At 43.9% G+C, this 17,322-nt stretch overlaps 1 protein-coding gene across 1 annotated transcript in view; it reads right to left on the reverse strand.

Annotated features, from left to right (window-relative positions):
• The window catches only part of LOC135539836 (serine/threonine-protein phosphatase 6 regulatory ankyrin repeat subunit C-like), a 36,002-nt gene that overhangs the window by 11,193 nt on the left and 7,487 nt on the right, over window positions 1-17,322 (reverse strand). Inside the window, exons 3-27 of the mRNA XM_064966001.1 lie at window positions 17,119-17,197; window positions 16,664-16,734; window positions 16,213-16,413; window positions 15,896-15,983; window positions 15,215-15,357; window positions 14,755-14,967; window positions 14,399-14,477; window positions 14,105-14,219; window positions 7,593-7,675; window positions 7,184-7,301; window positions 7,010-7,078; window positions 6,729-6,869; window positions 6,585-6,644; window positions 5,095-5,206; window positions 4,544-4,615; window positions 4,005-4,206; window positions 3,740-3,827; window positions 3,361-3,478; window positions 2,193-2,412; window positions 1,972-2,059; window positions 1,681-1,764; window positions 1,396-1,541; window positions 1,047-1,129; window positions 516-598; window positions 185-276 (exon numbers count right to left, since the gene is read on the reverse strand). Of these exons, the coding sequence (XP_064822073.1) occupies window positions 185-276; window positions 516-598; window positions 1,047-1,129; window positions 1,396-1,541; window positions 1,681-1,764; window positions 1,972-2,059; window positions 2,193-2,412; window positions 3,361-3,478; window positions 3,740-3,827; window positions 4,005-4,206; window positions 4,544-4,615; window positions 5,095-5,206; window positions 6,585-6,644; window positions 6,729-6,869; window positions 7,010-7,078; window positions 7,184-7,301; window positions 7,593-7,675; window positions 14,105-14,219; window positions 14,399-14,477; window positions 14,755-14,967; window positions 15,215-15,357; window positions 15,896-15,983; window positions 16,213-16,413; window positions 16,664-16,734; window positions 17,119-17,197 (2,848 nt within the window). The remainder of the gene's footprint in view (window positions 1-184; window positions 277-515; window positions 599-1,046; window positions 1,130-1,395; window positions 1,542-1,680; window positions 1,765-1,971; window positions 2,060-2,192; window positions 2,413-3,360; window positions 3,479-3,739; window positions 3,828-4,004; window positions 4,207-4,543; window positions 4,616-5,094; window positions 5,207-6,584; window positions 6,645-6,728; window positions 6,870-7,009; window positions 7,079-7,183; window positions 7,302-7,592; window positions 7,676-14,104; window positions 14,220-14,398; window positions 14,478-14,754; window positions 14,968-15,214; window positions 15,358-15,895; window positions 15,984-16,212; window positions 16,414-16,663; window positions 16,735-17,118; window positions 17,198-17,322) is intronic.

Consider the following 17,322-nt stretch of genomic DNA (forward strand, 5'->3'; position numbering starts at 1 on the left):
GACGATAGGAGACAGAAACACGCACATTGATTAAAATGTATATTTCACATTTAAGAATAACAAATTCTCTTTTATGGTTTCCAATAACAACCTGCTTAGTCAAGAGGTGAACATGCATATCAGACACGCTATCCGAAGCGACAGAAGAAAATGGCCAACACTAACCGACACTGTGGTGACTCACCCTCCTCATCTATAGCCATCACAGCTGCCCCCTGGCTGAGGAGCACCTGGACCACTGTAGCCAGACCGTTCCTCGCTGCGATATGAAGGGGCCTGGGGAAGAGGGAAATGGGATAAACAGTCAATAGACCACCTGGGTAAACAAAACGCTAGGTCTTCATGGTTTTGTATAGGTCCCCAGCTTCAGCTCTCATTCATCTTAACTCTCGGAGTTAGGAGTCATACAGACTGGGAGTTTAAAGGGGCTGAGTGAGAGATGAAGCTTGGGTTTTATACAGTGTTGAACAGTGTCTTTCATGAAAGGTTGAGTCTCTGCGATGATGATGGCTCACATTTGCAGTGCACTGTTTGTTGCATTGATGAGTGAGGGGTCGCTGATCTTTCCCAGGATTAACAGGGCACACATCTCATGAGCCTGCAGGAGAAAACACATTAAGTAAGCAAGCGAGCCTTGTCCGAGAACAGCCTATAAAGGCAAGATCTCATGTTTCTGTAGTTTCTGTAGCGCAAGGCAGCTTGATGTACAAATATACCCCCTATTGCAGGGAAACACATAAAGGTCAGGTTTAGTACACTGGGATTGAACCATTAGTACACACATGCCATTTCCCTGCCACCTAATAATGCTTTGGCATCAACAGTAATAAACATGAGCAATCTGAAGATGTAAAGCAGTTATCCAATGATATGTGGATCTGTCATGCTTGTGTTCTGTATAGTTGATAGATGCCAGAGTTTTTAAAATAACTTTGGTTGTGAATTTGGCTACAGTGAGTCATAATTCTAAATAACAGTAGACCGTGTGTCAGCTAGGCGTATGACGGAGTGTCTTGCCTTGCTGCAGGACTGTGTGTGTCTCTCACCTTGCTGCAGGCCAGGTGAAGGGCGGTGTTGTCGTTGACATCCAGCAGGGTCAGGTCTGCCTTGGCCTGGTGCAGCAGGATCTCTGTTGGGTTCACACATCTCTCAAAATTACACATCATCATCATTCAGCTGCAGAACAGTTGACAACAAGCTTCCTCCACTTGCTCTGGTCACTAGCAAGGGTTGCCATTTGATGTGGTGTCCACAATTACACAGTTCATAAATACTTTTAATAAATACATATAAAATAAAAACATAAATGTATACCAAACTAATAAGCCCTCTAAACGTTCAGTTCTCATATTTACTGGGTGCAATAATCACATTATGTATTTTCTGGCCACTCACCGACGGCTGCGGTCCGTCCGTTGTCGGCGGCAATCATCAGGGCGGAACGTCCTGTGGTGTCCACGGCATTGACCTCTGCCCCCTGGACCAGGGCCAGCTGCAGCCCGCCAACACTCTCCGAATAGGCAGCCGCATGCAACGGGGTCCTTCAGGCACAGCCCAGGACAGCCACCACCAGACAGACAAGACCGAGACAGGTAAGCGAGTGGCAAGCTGCAATACACTAGACTTGACAGAGCTCCGTACACACAAAGGCATATGCAGAAAGTCACGACAGACACACACCTTCCTTTGGCGTCTTTGATGTTCACCATCTGAGGTCCGACCGTCTCTACCAGTAGTTCAGCAGCACCATCATGGCCATTTATTCTGGAAAGGAACCAGACAAACTGTGAGAAAACATCCTCCATCTCTCCGTCATACAAAAAGGACAGCAGTAGCCAGGTCAACATTCTGATTAATTCAACACCAGGTCTCATCATTCCGACAGATTTACGTTTTTCAAAACAGAAGCTCTGATAATAATAGCGGAATCCAGAACCCTAAAGAGCAGGGGGAACCAGCGGCGGTACTCACAGAGCACAGTGCAATGGGGTGAAGGGGTTTCCTTCCTGGATACTAAAAGGTTTGTGTTCAAGTAAAACGTCCAAACAGTCTTCGTGCCCTGAAAGAGACGAGAGATGGAGTCAAGACACAGTTTAGAAGTTCTCTCAATGCTATTTAGCCCAATCCCACACTGTGTTACTCACTGAGGTTATTTGTAGACTCTCAGGGAAGGTCGTGTGTGTGTGACTCACCGTGGTAAGCGGCCCAGTGGGTGGGAGTGTATCCACTGTAGTCCAGCATTGAGTCGAGGGGGTCGGTGCGTGTGGCGCCCTGCAGCAGGCTGCGCAGGAGCTCCATGTGGCCGCAGGAGGCGGCCAGGTGCAGGGGGGTGCGCCCCCGGAAATCCCTGCACAGAGCCGAAGCACCATGCTCCAGCAGGGCCGACACACAGTCCTCACTGCCCATCACCGCCTGCAGGAGGAGACAGAGAAAGAGTTAAAGAGACAGAACCCTTCACTGACAAGAGAAACAGAGACAGAGAGATCGAGAAGAACAGTTGAAAGGAATAACTTTCTTGGACCATCACTGCAGGTCAATATACACTACATGACCAAAACTGTGTGAACACCTGCTCGCCCAACATCTCATTCCAAAATCATGGGCATTAATACGGAGTTGGTCTCAAGGGAGTGTTGCACCAGAAGACCGGTGATTTTTACTCGCTTCAGCACTTGGCGGGCCCATTCTGTGAGCTTGTGGCGCCTACCCCTTCGCAGCTGAGCCGTTGTTGCTCCTAGACCTTTCCACGTCACAATAGCAGCACTTAAGAGTTGACCGGGGCAGCTCTAGAAGTGCAGAAATTTGACAAACAATCCTATGACAGTGCCACTTTGAAAGTCACGGAGCTCTTCAGTAAGGCTCCCGAGAGGCGCAGCGGTCTAAGGCACTGCATCACTACAGACCCTGGTTTGATCCCAGACTGTATCATAACCAGCCGTGATCAGGAGTCCCGTAGGGCGGTGCACAATTGGCCCAGCGTCGTCCGGGTTAGGGGAGGGTTTGGCCCGGGGTCATCATTGGAATTAAGAATTTGTTCTTAACTGACTTGCCTAGTTAAATAAAGGTTAAATAAAATTGTAAAAATACTGTCGATGTTTGTCTATGGAGATTGCGTGGCTGTGTGCTCGATTTTATACACCTGTCAGCAATGCATGTGGCTGAAATAGCAGAATCCACTAATTTGAAGGGATGTCTACATACTTTTGCATATATAGTGTAGTTCATCAGCAGTTTCTCTAAGTGTCCCATCTACCCAGATTCGATGAATGTGACTGCAGGGGACCCCCATTGGCAATATATTTTGAGATTTAGCAGATGTTATGGTTAGACCAAGCACATACACATGGTGGGGACACTCACAGCTCTGTGTAGGGCAGTGCGGCCTCGCTTGTCGGCGGCGTCGACCCCGGCTCCCTTCTCCAGCAGGATGTGGACACAGTCAGTGTGGCTGCCCAGAGCTGCCAGCATCAGAGCCGTTCTACACACACACACACACACACACACACACACACACACACACACACACACACACACACACACACACACACAATCCAAGGGTTTTTTACACACAAATAACCAGTAGGTAAAAAAAGGGAGCCCACTACCTGAGAATAGTGTTTAAAAGAACTGCAAAAATTATCTTTCCTATTCTAGTGGGTGCACACATATTCAACAAACACATACTCAACAAACACATTATTCAACAAACATGTTCAAGAAATGAATGACAGTCACTCACTGTCCCTGTACGTCGGCAATGTCGATGATGTCAGCCTTCTCCCCTCGGTTGACCAACATGAGCAGACAGTCTGTTTGGCCGTTGGAAGCTGGAGGAGGTAGTGACGGAGGTCAAATATTGAGACAAGCTCACACACACAATGAAGAGCAGGTAACAGAGAGGACTGAAAATATTGACAAAAGCTCATACACACATCCAAACACCATTGTGGATTAGAATCTAACAATCACAAAAACCACGGTAGGTGGAAAACGCACACACACACCTGCGACATGGAGTGGGGTCCACTTGTTGCGGCGCTCCCTGAGGTGGCAGGAGACCCCATGGGACAGCAGGACCTCCAAGCACTGAGCATGTCCCTTCTGGGCCGCCAAGTATAGGGCGGTGCGCCCCCCCGCATCCCGAACGTCCAGACTCACCAGCGTCTCAGACAGCACCCCCAACGCCTCACAGTGACCGTTATACGCCTGGGTGGAGGGAGAAAAACACGAGTGTGAGAATGGCGATGAGTCACTGTGTTCGAGGGACATCACACTCCAACTTCAGAACTAGAACCACACAACAGTCAAACTGAAGTGTGTGAGAATGGGGGGGTGTAAACGTGTCAATTCATTGGGTAAGTGTGTTAAATTAATAGTTCACTCCAACTTTGAACTTGCGCTGTAGAACTAAGAGGGACCATAATTAAACTAGTGCAATGTGTTCATTTGAAGTTGAAACAATCTATAGAAAGTGCATAGACAGTACAGCCAAGTAGACCTTCAGGCCAGCGGAAACGAGGCTCAGCGGGTGTACTGTACTCACGGCTAAGTGCAAAGGGCTAACTGGAACACTGCTCTCCACGTCTCCCAGACAGTTGTACGACATCTCCAAGAGCTGGGGGACAGAGGGACAAAGACAGGAGTTTACAACCTGTACATACTGCACCACATTCAGAGATTACTGCACTTCCCAAAGGAAGCGGTACACGACTCCGTCACCTGAGCTTAGCCCTATGAAGAGGAAGTGAAAGTAAATGATTTACCAACACCCACCCTCAGCACTTAAAGGTGTGGATGAAAATACCACTTTATTAAAAAGGCTATAACCAGTGTCAAACCAAGCGCAAATTTGAACACGTCTCGATGCTCTAAAGTTTCCTCGTCTTCATCAGCACTGATCTGAAAGCAACGGACTAGTGAAAGCAACATGGTTGGATGTCTACTAGGACTTTACCGCCACTTGTCCTGTTCTTTCATAGTGCAGAAGACGAGGAGGGTAAGCCACTGTTGAAATGCATCCGTGATACGACTCATCTTTGCCTGTCTGTCTGCAGCACACACACACACCTGCAGTCCCTCCTCCCACTGACTCACCAGCTCCAGGTTCTGCTTGTTTCCGTGGGCTGCTGCGTAGTGGACTGCGCTGTAACCCTTGGTGTTCCTCAGAGCCGGGTCAGCCCCGTTATCCAGCAGATACTCCAAACAACTACACATACAGGGGAGACCGTCATGTTAGGTCAACCAACAAGCTTCTGGATACACAACTATGTCAACACAGAGAAAAAAAAAAAATTGTGATCAAACAAGCCGTCAAATACAATGAACAAACATAGAAACACAACATGTGAAGTGTTGGTCCCATGTTTCATGAGTTGAAATAAAAGATACCAGAAATGTTCCATATGCACAAACAGCTTATTTCTCTCAAATCTTGTACACAAATTTATTTACATCCTTGTTGATGAGCGGTTCTCCTTTGCCAAGATAATCCATCCACCTGACAGGTGTGGCATATCAAGAAGCTGATTACACAGCACGATCATTACACAGGTTCATCTTGTACTGGGCCACTAAAATGTGCAGTTCTGTCACAACAAGTCACAGGTGTCTCAAGTTGAGGGAGCGTGCAACTGGCATGCTGAGTGCAGGAATGTCCACCAGAGCTGTTGCCAGAGTATTTAATGTTCATTTCTCTACCATAAGCCACCTTCAACTTCATTTTATAGAAGTTGGCAGTACGTCCAACCATCCTCACACCCACAGACCACGTGTATGGCGTCATGTGGGCGAGCCATTTGCTGATGTCAACGGTATGGCTATGTTATGGGCAGGCATAAGTTAGACAATGAACACAATTGCATTTTATTTATGGCAATTTGAATGCACAGAGATAGACTAGATCCTGAGGCTCTTTGTCGTGCCATTCATCTGCCGCTATCATCTCATGTTTCAATATGATAATGCAAGGCCCCATGTCACAAGGATCTGTACATAATTGCTGGAAGCTGAAAATGTCACAGTTCTTTCATTTCCTGCACACTCACCAGACATGTCACCTATTGAGCATGTTTAGGATGCTCTGGATCAACATGTACAATGGCATGTTCCAGTTCCCGCCAACATCCAGCAACTTCGCGAAGCCATTGGAGAGGAGTGGGACAACATTCCACAATCAACAGCTTGATCAACTCAATGCTAAGGAGATGTGTTGTGCTGCATGAGGCAAATGGTGGTCCCACGCCCCTACCTTATTTTTAAAGGTATCTGTAACCAACAGATGCATATCTGTATTCCCAGTAATGTGAAATCCATAGATTAGGGCCTAATGAATTGATTTCAATTGACTGATTTCCTTATATGAAATGTAACGCAGTAAAATCTTTAAAATTGTTGCATGTTGCATTTATATTTTTGTTCAGTATACATGGGCGGGTTAACTTGAACTGGAAACCATTGCAGGAAAGTGTACATTTCTAAACAGTTCCCATCTTCTGAGAAACCAACATTTTTGAGCTTGGTCAGTTGGTAGGTTTATATGTTTTAAGCTGGATAAAACTGAGATGACATCATGGTGAGGGACTTACAAAAAGTCCTCCTTTTCCCTCTCCTCACTCTGGTGTCCGACTGAGTAATGTCTGTCCACTCTGGGGAAAAAAAAAAAATGTCAGTTAAATTTTGGAGTCTGGTATATTTTTTGCCCCTCTGTGTGTGTGTTGTGTGTGTCTCACCGGCAGAAGGTCTGCGATGCGGCAGCGTAGTGCAGGGGGCTGCAGCCTTTCTGGTCCAGCTCATTCACCTCGGCACCAGCACTCACCAGGGCAACCGTGCACCGGTAGCTCCCATTCGCAGCAGCGTAGTGCAAAGGAGCTCTGCCAAGAGAGGGAGGGAAGGAAGAGGAGAGAGGTGATGAGTCACACTCACGGGAGAAGGGACGAGAATAAAATAGTATTTGTGTCAGAGTGAATCCTATGGGGCAAAACAAGTTGAATTCCAGAATGAGACCACTCACTTTCCCAGTTTGTCCTTTTTACTCAAGTCGGCACCACTGCTCAACAGCAAGTTAAGACAGTCAACGTTTCTGCAGTCAAAGAGAGAACAGAAATACAAATGAGATGATTACACAACCATTAACAAAGCTCGCTCTTCATTAACAGAATGTGTGTGCGCGGGTACGCGTGCTCACCCTCCAGAGGCAGCGGCGTGCAGGCAGGTCCTCCCCAGGCTGTCTGGGGTGTTTATGTCAAACCCGGCTGACAGCACATACTCGTTGCTTAGAGATGATACAATGCTGTACAGCTGACCTGCAGGAAGCGTGACAGCACAAAACAGGAAGTGTGGTCATACAGGGTGACCACATCAGGAGGTCTGGAAAGAACAATGGCCTTTGTGTGTGGTGAGAAGGACATCTATTCAAATCTCTGTTTCTGAACATAACACTAAATGAGGAAAAGCAAGTAGTTAAAGAATGTGTTGTATGTACGTGCCCTCTCACATTCTATCTGATAAAGAACTACTTATGTCAATTTGAATGTACACATCCATGAAACATGATCCATTTCCATTATACAAACAATTTCAGTCTAAAGACTTACCTGAGGAGAGTAACTTGCGACAACAGTCTGAAAACCCGTAGAGCACAGCCAAATGCAACGAAAACATCCCATGAATCCCTTGCCTACAGAGAAAGAGAGAAACAATGACAGATGGATAAGGGAAGATATAATACGGGCAAGGAGATCAGACACTGTATCGTCTCAAATATGTAACATACAATGTTAACTAGAAGAGAAATGCAAGCTTTGCTGCTAGTTCTGTTGAGAGGACCATTATGTTGCATAAGCAGTGGAAGAGCTGATCTTCTGACAACCTTCTCTCAGGAGATGTATTGTTCTGCCATAAATACAGTTGTTCTACACCTGAATTGTGTGTCTTTTCTGTAACCTGACTGTGTATATGTGTGTCGGTTATTCTATACTTGAGGGGACCAAAAATCCCCGAAAGTCCCCACAAGGATAGCAAAACGATCCATTGTGGGGACATTTCCTATGTCCCCATGATGACAAAGGCTATTTTAAGCTTAGGGGTTAGGTTTACGGTTAGGGTAGGGGGTTAAGTTCAGTTTAGGGGTTAGGTTAGAGAAAATAGAAATCTATTTTAGGTCCCCACGAGGATAGAAGAACAAACCGTTTGTGTGTGTGTGTGAGCAGCGTTTTCCATAAATAAATACAGGATAACATGCCACCCCCCCCCAATTTTTTTTTGTTTTTCAGATCGAGTTCTATTTTTGTGGCCTCTGGTACATTCTAATACCTTAATTCCATCCGAAACACAAAGTTACATTATTGAATACTTTAACAACTTCACTAGGCTTGGGCAGAATCCCGTATAGGTTTGTGCAGAATACAGTGAGGGAAAAAAGTATTTGATCCCCTGATGATTTTGTACATTTGCCCACTGACAAAGAAATTACCAGTCTATAATTTTAATGGTAGGTTTATTTGAACAGTGAGAGACAGAATAACAACAAAAAATCCAGAAAAACCTGTGTCAAAAATGTTATAAATTGATTTACATTTTAAAGAGGGAAATTATTATTTCTGGCTCCCAGGTGTCTTTTATACAGGTAATGACCTGAGATTAGGAGCACACTCTTAAAGAGTGCTCCTAATCTCAGCTTCTTACCTGTATAAAAGACACCTGTCCACAGAAGCAATCAATCAGATTCCAAACTCTCCACCATGGCCAAGACCAAAGAGCTCTACAAGGATGTTAGGGACAAGATTGTAGACCTACACAAGGCTGGAATGGGCTACAAGAACATCGCCAAGCAGCTTGGTGAGAAGGTGACAACAGTTGGTGCGATTATTCGCAAATGGAAGAAACACTCGTTAGCATTCTCATTAGCATATTTAGCTAGCAGCCTCTATGGAAATGTGCTATTGTGCTAATTTTGCTAGCATTCTCTAATACACACACACACAATGGGATTTAAACATTTTAGCACCCCCTTGTGTACTAAACAGGTAACACCGTAAATCCCGGGATGAGAGAAGGACGGTATGACGATATGAAACTCTAGACTTTACCTCCCAGATTGGTAAAATTAGTCGTGCTACTGAGTAGAAAGACATTACTTCACAAATAAAATTACTGAAAATGTATGAATTCCGTATGCTGTTTTTGTTATCGTCTAGGCTTAGATGATCAGGACTATTTTCTAAGTAAGAGAACCATTTTTAACATTAAAACCAATCATCACTTCATATTTACAGTACTGCAAAATATGAATTGCCACAATAATGTTTGTTCTTCAAATTATGTATTTTATTATCTCTGCTGCTGTGGACACTTATGCCTCTATTTTCGGCTGGCGTTAAGGCGGTACTAGTGACAAACGCACATTCAAGGGCAATTTTGACCCATTAAAGCCAGCTTATTTAAGACCAACCAAAATGCAGCCCATCCAGACATGATGCACACCGCCCATACGCACATGGAACAAGAGTAATGTGATTTTTATTTTATTAAAACCCAAGCATAGCCTCCCCTCTCAATTAAGTTTTTTTTTTTTTGTCCTGCCCAATGTAAATCGCCAAGTAGTTAAGACTGTCGATAAAGAGTTTGGCTTGTGAGACCGCTTGGAAATAAATCTTAAGTCACCAAAGTTTTATTAAAATATAAAGTTTGAGAAGAGCAAAACAGTGAGCTGACATTAACTTTTAATTATGTATTGTAGGTAGGCCGAAATTATTTTAGCCACACAGCTTCTGTTTTGGACATGCGTAAAGTCCCCTCCATGATGTAGGCTACATGTGCCCATCATGAAAGGAGAGATTAGGACCTTGGTGAATACCATGTGGAAGATGGTTGCAGTGTTTAGAAAATATTATTTGGGGGCAGTATTACGGTGAGTGGACATTCCCCCTTTCTTTTTATATTGGATGTGAAAAGTTTAGATATGTTTAAAACCTGCCATAGTCTAAGCTGCCTTGTCTGTATAATATACCCACAGGGAGCAATTATGGTTCCTGGAATTGTATTTAGACATAGCCTATTTTAAAACAAGTTGTTTTGTTTTTATAAGAATTTGATTATCAATAGCCTTGTGAATTTAATCATTCTTATTGACTACGGCATGTCCACAGACTGCAATTTACAGGAGGCCGAGCCTCTATATCAGTGTGAGTTCTACAGCCTGTTGAACAATGTATTTATATATTGAAGCAATGCAATTAGAACCATGTGGACTGCAAACATATTTTGCAAATATGGAGCAGGCTATTTAATGAACTAGGCTATAATTGACTAACATTGATATTGGAGTAGACGACAACGCAATACATTAAAGACTGTAAATACACAACTTGAAGCAACCACATAGTGTATTCATACCCCTTGACATTTGGGATTTTTACTGAGGATGGATACTAACAACAATACTAACCTAATTGACAGAATGAAAAGGAAGCCTGTAAAGAATAAACATATTCCATGACATGCATCCTGTTTGCGACAAGGCACTAAAGTAATACTGCAAAAAGTGACAAATCAATTAACTTTTTGTCCTGAATACAAAGTATTCTGTTTGCAGCAAATCCAATACAAACACATTACTGAGTACAACTCTCTATATTTTCAAGCATTGTGGTGGCTAAATTATGTTATGAGTATGCTTGTAATCGTTAAAGACTGGGGAGTTTTTCAGGATAAAAACATAAACGTAATGGAGCTAAGCACAGGCAAAATCCTAGAGGAAAACCTGGTTCAGTCTGCTTTCCACCAGACACTGGGAGATTAATTAACTTTTCAGCAGGACAATAACCTAAAGCAAGATTTCCCAAAGTCAGTACTTTAAAAAAAAACAAAAAAAATATATATTTGACAAATGTTAGAATGAAAGATCTGTTCAAAAAGAGCCATTCGTTGGCGAACAACCCATCACTAGGCTACACTGACCAGTCACATTAGTGGTCACTGGCAAGACTCAACATGGGCTTAGAATATAAAAAATATATATAAACAAGAGCTTTAGTTTCCTTTTTCCGTTGCGATACCATGGAAATACACCTACATTGTATGATTTATGAATAGCAAAGGGATATAGGAGATTGACTTGATTCAGTCAGTTCGACACCTTTTAGAAACTATTTAACACAAGCCGTTCGGTCGTCAATCAAAAAAACAGTAAATAGCCTATGCGCCCAATTCTGTGGCTGGCTATAGGCCTATGAAACACGCGAAAGAAAATAAATGTGCCACAAAACAATAATTAAGTGGATTTCAACTCATCGTTACCACTTACATTACATGGGATGTGTAAATTCACTCACAGGAGGTAAAGCATCATGCTCTCCCTCCTCCTTGAAAATAAATTTGACTGAAGCCAACCACCGCGCACAAAAATAACAGGTACCGAGAGGCGAGACAGACTGCAGACTAACAAACCAGTTGCCCTGTTTCCCAAAAGCATCTTAAGGCCTTTCAGCCTATAAGTACCCGCTAGAGAACGTTGCCAGGCATCTCCTTTTGCATATGATCATCAGATGCATATCAACCCACAAGATGCAGCAAACATAAGCACCAACAATTGATAAATAGTGCATCAACTATTAGAAAGGAGTAACGGCATGAAGAAGTATTTGTGGAAATATATATATATATATATTTAAATACCAATAGTTATTTGTTTAGATTGTAGAATTATACAAAACATATCCTTGACTAAGTCCAACAAAAAACATAGGCTACAGGCCTATGTTAGTTTCCCTTACAATAAAAACATAGGCCTATAGCCTATTTTAGTTTCCCTTACAATAAAAACATTGCAGTGTAATCCACTTGATCAACTTTAGATTTGTAGATTCAATTAGTAATAGAGTTAAAGTAATTAGAAAAGTCCAGTTACAGCTTCTTTTGACAAAACAAAAAATATAATATAATCAGCCAGGTGCACAGGTGAAATTATTTGCTGTAATCCTAAACAAAAGCACCAGTGCATGAAGAATTGTAAAGGACGAATTGCAATAATAAATATGTGGAAATACAGTGCATTCGGAAGGTATTCAGACCCCTCGACTTTTACCACATTGTGTTATGTTACAGCCTTATTCTAAAATGGATTCAATCGTTGTTGTTTTTTACTTCATTAAACTATAAACAATACTCCATACTGACAAAGCAAAAACTGTTTTTTAGAAATGTTTGCAAATTAAAAAATATATATATATATAATAATGAAATATCACATTTACATAAGTATTGAGACCCTTTATTCAGTACTTTGTTGAAGCACCTTTGGCAGCGGTGACAGCCTCAGGTCTTATTGGGTATGACGCTACAAGCTTGGCACACCTGTATTTGGGGAGTTTCTCCTATTCTTCTCTGCAGATCCTCTCCAGCTCTGTCAGGTTGGATGATGAGCGTCGCTGTATAGGTCTATCCAGAGATGTCTATCCAGAGATGTCTATCCAGAGATGTCTATCCAGAGATGTCTATCCAGAGATGTCTATCCAGAGATGTCTATCCAGAGATGTTCGATCGGGTTCAAGTCTGGGCTCTGGCTGGGTCACTCAAGGACACTGAGACTTGCCCCAAAGCCACTCTTGCGTTGTCTTGGATGTTTGCATATGGTTGTTGTCCTGTTGGATGGTGAACCTTCGCCTCAGTCTGAGGTCAGAGCTCTCTGAAGCAGGTTTTCATCAAGGATCTCTCTGTACTCATCTTTCCCTCAATCCTGACTAGTCCCCCAGTCCCTGCAGCTGAAAAACAACCCCACAGCATGATGCTGCTGCCACCATCATGCATCACCGTAGGGATGGTGCCAGGTTTCCTGCAGATATCACATTTGGCATTCTGGCCAAATGGTTCAATCTTGGTTTCATCAGACCAGAGAATCTTGTTTCTCATGGTCTGAGAGTCCTTTAGGTGCCTTTTAGCAAACTCCAAGCGGGCTGTCACATGCCTTTTACTGAGGAGTGGCTTCCTTCTGGCCACTACCATAAAGGCCTGATTGGCGGAGTGCTGCAAAGTTAGTTGTCCTTCTGGAAGGTTATCCCATCTCCACAGAGGAACTCTGGAGCTCTGTCAGAGTGACCATCGGGTTCTTGGTCACCTCCCTGACCAAGGCCCTTGTCCCATAATTGCTCAGTTTGTCCGAGCGGCCAGCTCTAGGAAGAGTCTTGGTGGTTCCAAACTTCTTCCATTTAAGAATGATGGAAGCCACTGTGTTCTTGGGGACCTTCAACGCTGCAATTTCTTTTGGTACTCTTTCCCAGATCTGTGCATCGACACAATCCTGTCTTGGAGCTCTACATACAATTCCTTTGACCTTCGGCTTGGTTTTTGCTCTGACATGCACTGTCAACTGTGGGACCTTATATAGACAGGTGTGTGCCTTTCCAAATCATGTCCAATCAATTGAATTTACCACAGGTGGACTCCAATCAAATTGTAGAACCATCTCAAGGATGACCAATGGAAACAGGATGCACCTGAGCTCAATTTCGAGTCTCATAGCGAAGGGTCTGATGAATACTTATATAAATAAGGTATCGGTTTATTGTTAATACATTTGCAAAAATTTAGAAAAAAAAACAGTTTTCACTTTCTCATTATGGGTTATGGTGTGTAGATTGATGAGGGAAATGTTTGAATAAGGCTATAATGTAACAAAACGTGGAAAAAGTGAAGGGGCCTGAATACTTTACGAATACTTTCCGAATTCAGGGCAAGATATAAAAAGTTGACAAGATATACATTTGTTGATTGTAGTGGACACTATTGTTCCCTTATACGCGTGCCATTATGCATGAACCAATCTCATCTTCTCTTTATGCTTTGGGTCCACAGTCAGCACACAGCTTTGGGGCTTTGTGTGAGCAAGACTCACAAACAAAATCGATTGCACTGCACATCGTTTTCACGGGCCTTGTTCCGTGTACATCTGCCGAAGGTGTCGCATAATCTCTGAGGCGGTTGCATGGCATGGTCTCTCGTGAAAAAGTCTATCCCATACCGATCAGATCAAAATGACTCTACATCAATTTCAAACTCAAAACTGATCCTCTGTGGAAAGTAGCCACGCTTATGGAAAACAGTCTCTCACCTGGCTGTGTCAGCACCGTTAGTCATCAGGGTGCTGATCAGCAGCTCGTGGCCGTGCTTAGCAGCAACGTGAAGAGGAGTATTGCCATATTTATCTACACAGTCTATATCCCCACCTGCACATAGGAGAGAGAGGGGGGGTGGGGGGGAGGATGAGTGTTGTGTATGTTTGGCTGGTGCGCTTCAACTGAAGTTTGTCCCTGAAATACTGCAGGCACTTTTCACAAACACACTATCCTTGTATTTGAAGTGTAGTGTGTGATAATATTGTTTTTTATGATGTGTGTGTGGTTACCGTTTTGGATAAGGATCTGGGAGCGGGTGAAGCGCCCGTGAATAGCGGCCATGTGCAAAGGGCTCTTCCCTTCTTTACTCTGTGAGAGAAAGAGAGAAACAAAAACATTTCTTGTTATGAAAATAATCGATTTACCTCAAACATACACAAAACAACTTGGGATGTTATTCAAAATATCCTTGTTTATAAATGCCACTTCTGCCATCTGTTGACTAAGACTCCCAAATGGCAACCTATTCCTTATATAGTTTACTACATTTGACCAGGGCCCATAGTGCACTATATAAGGAATAGGGTGCCATTTGGGGTGCAACCAATCCCTTATTCCCTCATTTCCCGGGAGTCCTCCGACTGACCTGCATGTTGACGTCAGCGCCGTTGTTGACTAGCAGCTCGAGGCAGAGCGCCCCGTTGGTTGAGACAGCGGCCAGGTGTAGCGGCGTGCCACCGTGGTGGTTGGGTTGGTTGACGTTGGCACCGCGGTTCACCAGCTCGTTGGCCACCGCCTCCTGGCCCGTGTAGCACGCCATGTGGAGCGCTGTGTTCCCAAAGGCGTTAGGCTCATCAATCTGACGTGGAGACAAAGAAAAGGCAGAAATTTGATGGTGAGATGGTTATAGGGCCTGAAGACTTCCCTGATAGGCCCTAACCTAAATTATACTAGGAATGCACTTTTGTAAAAAAATAATAATAATAATAATAAATAAAATGTAAAAAAAAACACACAAGCAAAGAATTAAACAATAGAAAGCCACACAACAGATTGAGTAACCTTATGATGGTGACCGTATGGAGCCCCACCCCCTGGCACCTCACCTCTGACCCCAGCCGCAGCAGGTACTTGACCACCTCAATCTGGCCGCTGGCAGCTGCAGCGTGGAGCGGGGTATACCCGCGCTTGTCCCTGCACATGGCGTCCGCGCTCCGCGACACAAGAAGCTTCACGATCTGCAGATGCCCTGAGGGAAGAGGAGACAACAATTCATGGAACATACAGACGCTACAGACAGGTTAACAAAAGCCTTGGCAATTTTCTGTTTGTGTGTGAGGATATGCAATTTGGCACAGGTTTGCTTTTCTTTGTAGACAAGGATCCTTTGTAGGGTTGTCACGCTACCAGTATCACAATACTCGGACGTATCGTGGCAAGGAAACAAAACATGGAGGATTTCATTTCTTGAGGAAAACCGACCAAAGTTAGAACCAAACAGCATTAATTTGTCACCTAGTCAAATTTGTTTATTTTACAAGCTATAGCACCCACAATTTTACATAGTCGATTTTTAATAGGACAATAGAGTTTAGTCCAATTTGTGTTTTCTTTTTTGCCATGGAAAATCTGGTATCGGGATACTGGTATCGTGACAGCCCTAATCCCTTGACAGGAGGTTTGCAAGTTGATTTCCAGATCAGTGCCTTTGCTCAGGCCAAGCCTCTTGAACAAGGAGAAGAAAGTGTGTCAATTTAAGGAAGTGTCCATTCTAAGGTCCCACCCACCGAGGTATGCGGCCCAGTGGATTGGCTGCCTCTCCTTCTTATCGCTGGCACTCAGGTTGGCCCCTTTGTTGAGGAGCAAATTCACCATCTGGATACAGACAGGAGACAGAGTTAAAACGGGTACAGTAAGACACCTTTCTGAGGAGAGGAAGACCAGTTCAGCAAATAGGCTGCGTCTGAAATGGCACAATTCCCTGTATAGCGGATACGATGCGGGTCCTGGTCAAAAATAGTGAACTTTATAGGGGATTGGGTGCCATTTCAGTATTACTCAAAACCCTCCACCCTATGACCGTAAAACCCTGCTGTGACCCGACCTCCACGTGGCCGCTGTGTGCAGCGTGGTGCAGAGCAGTCCTGCCGGAGCGGTCCGCCACGTTCAGGCTACTCAGCTTGGGGATGAGAGCCTCAGCGCAGCGTGTGGCCCGGTTGGCCGCAGCCACATGCAACGGCGTCTGCCAGAATTTATCCCGGGCATTGACCTCCGCATCCTGTCTCAGCAGCAGCCCCACGGCCTTCTGGGAAAGACGGTAGGAGAATAAATAAAAAGTACGAGGAGTGCAACTTTATCACCCGACATTCATATAGCTACTCATTCAAGAAAGGAGAGAAGATGAATTTATCTGCCATATTGATTACCTAAGAAAATGAGCCCTGAGAAGTGCTATTAAGACTGATGAGGAATTCCAGGTAAATGACTGTAGCAGGTTTTACATATTGCATTTGACATGGCCTTCACACGGCACTGTCCTGCAAAGATAGTCTTACTTCGTTCTGTGAGGCAGCTGCCCGATGCAGGGGAGTCTGCCAGCCTTGGTCCTTAGCGTTAATACTAGCACCTGAGAGAGTGAGGAGCAAGCAGGCAAGAGAGAGAGAGTGAGAGATAAAGGACAAACTCAGTTAACTATTCTGTAGCCCATCTCAACCTTTAAAAAAAAAAATTAGGAAATAGTATCGAAAATTTGTTCCAATTCAGCCAATCACAATGGGCCTCAGATCTCAGATGGTCAGTAACATTTGCACACTTCTCTGATTTCATTATCAGTTTTTGCCTTTAGGATAGGGCTTCTTATCCTCATTGACAAGAGGGACGGGTTTCAACGATGGTTGTATATTCTAACAGATATGATTAACTGTCCTTTATTAAACAATAGGATAGGGATAATTGAGTGAACAAAGCAAATCCCTCTGAAAACAGTCTGTCTCATGCTGGAGAACGTTACCTGAATTAATGAGAAGGTCCATAATGTGAACGTCGCCCAAACACGCAGCAGCATGTAAGGGGGTACGGCGTTCTTGGTCCTGTGGAGAGACAGCAGACAGAGAAACAACAGTTAGCAAGAGCCCAGATTTAAGCCCACTGTTGGTTCTGGTATCATCCTAAGGCAGTGTATTAAAAACATACAGTGAGTTGAATGATAAACCCC

This window comes from Oncorhynchus masou, chromosome 5 (genome assembly GCF_036934945.1).
Source record: "Oncorhynchus masou masou isolate Uvic2021 chromosome 5, UVic_Omas_1.1, whole genome shotgun sequence".
Taxonomy (NCBI): domain Eukaryota; kingdom Metazoa; phylum Chordata; class Actinopteri; order Salmoniformes; family Salmonidae; genus Oncorhynchus; species Oncorhynchus masou.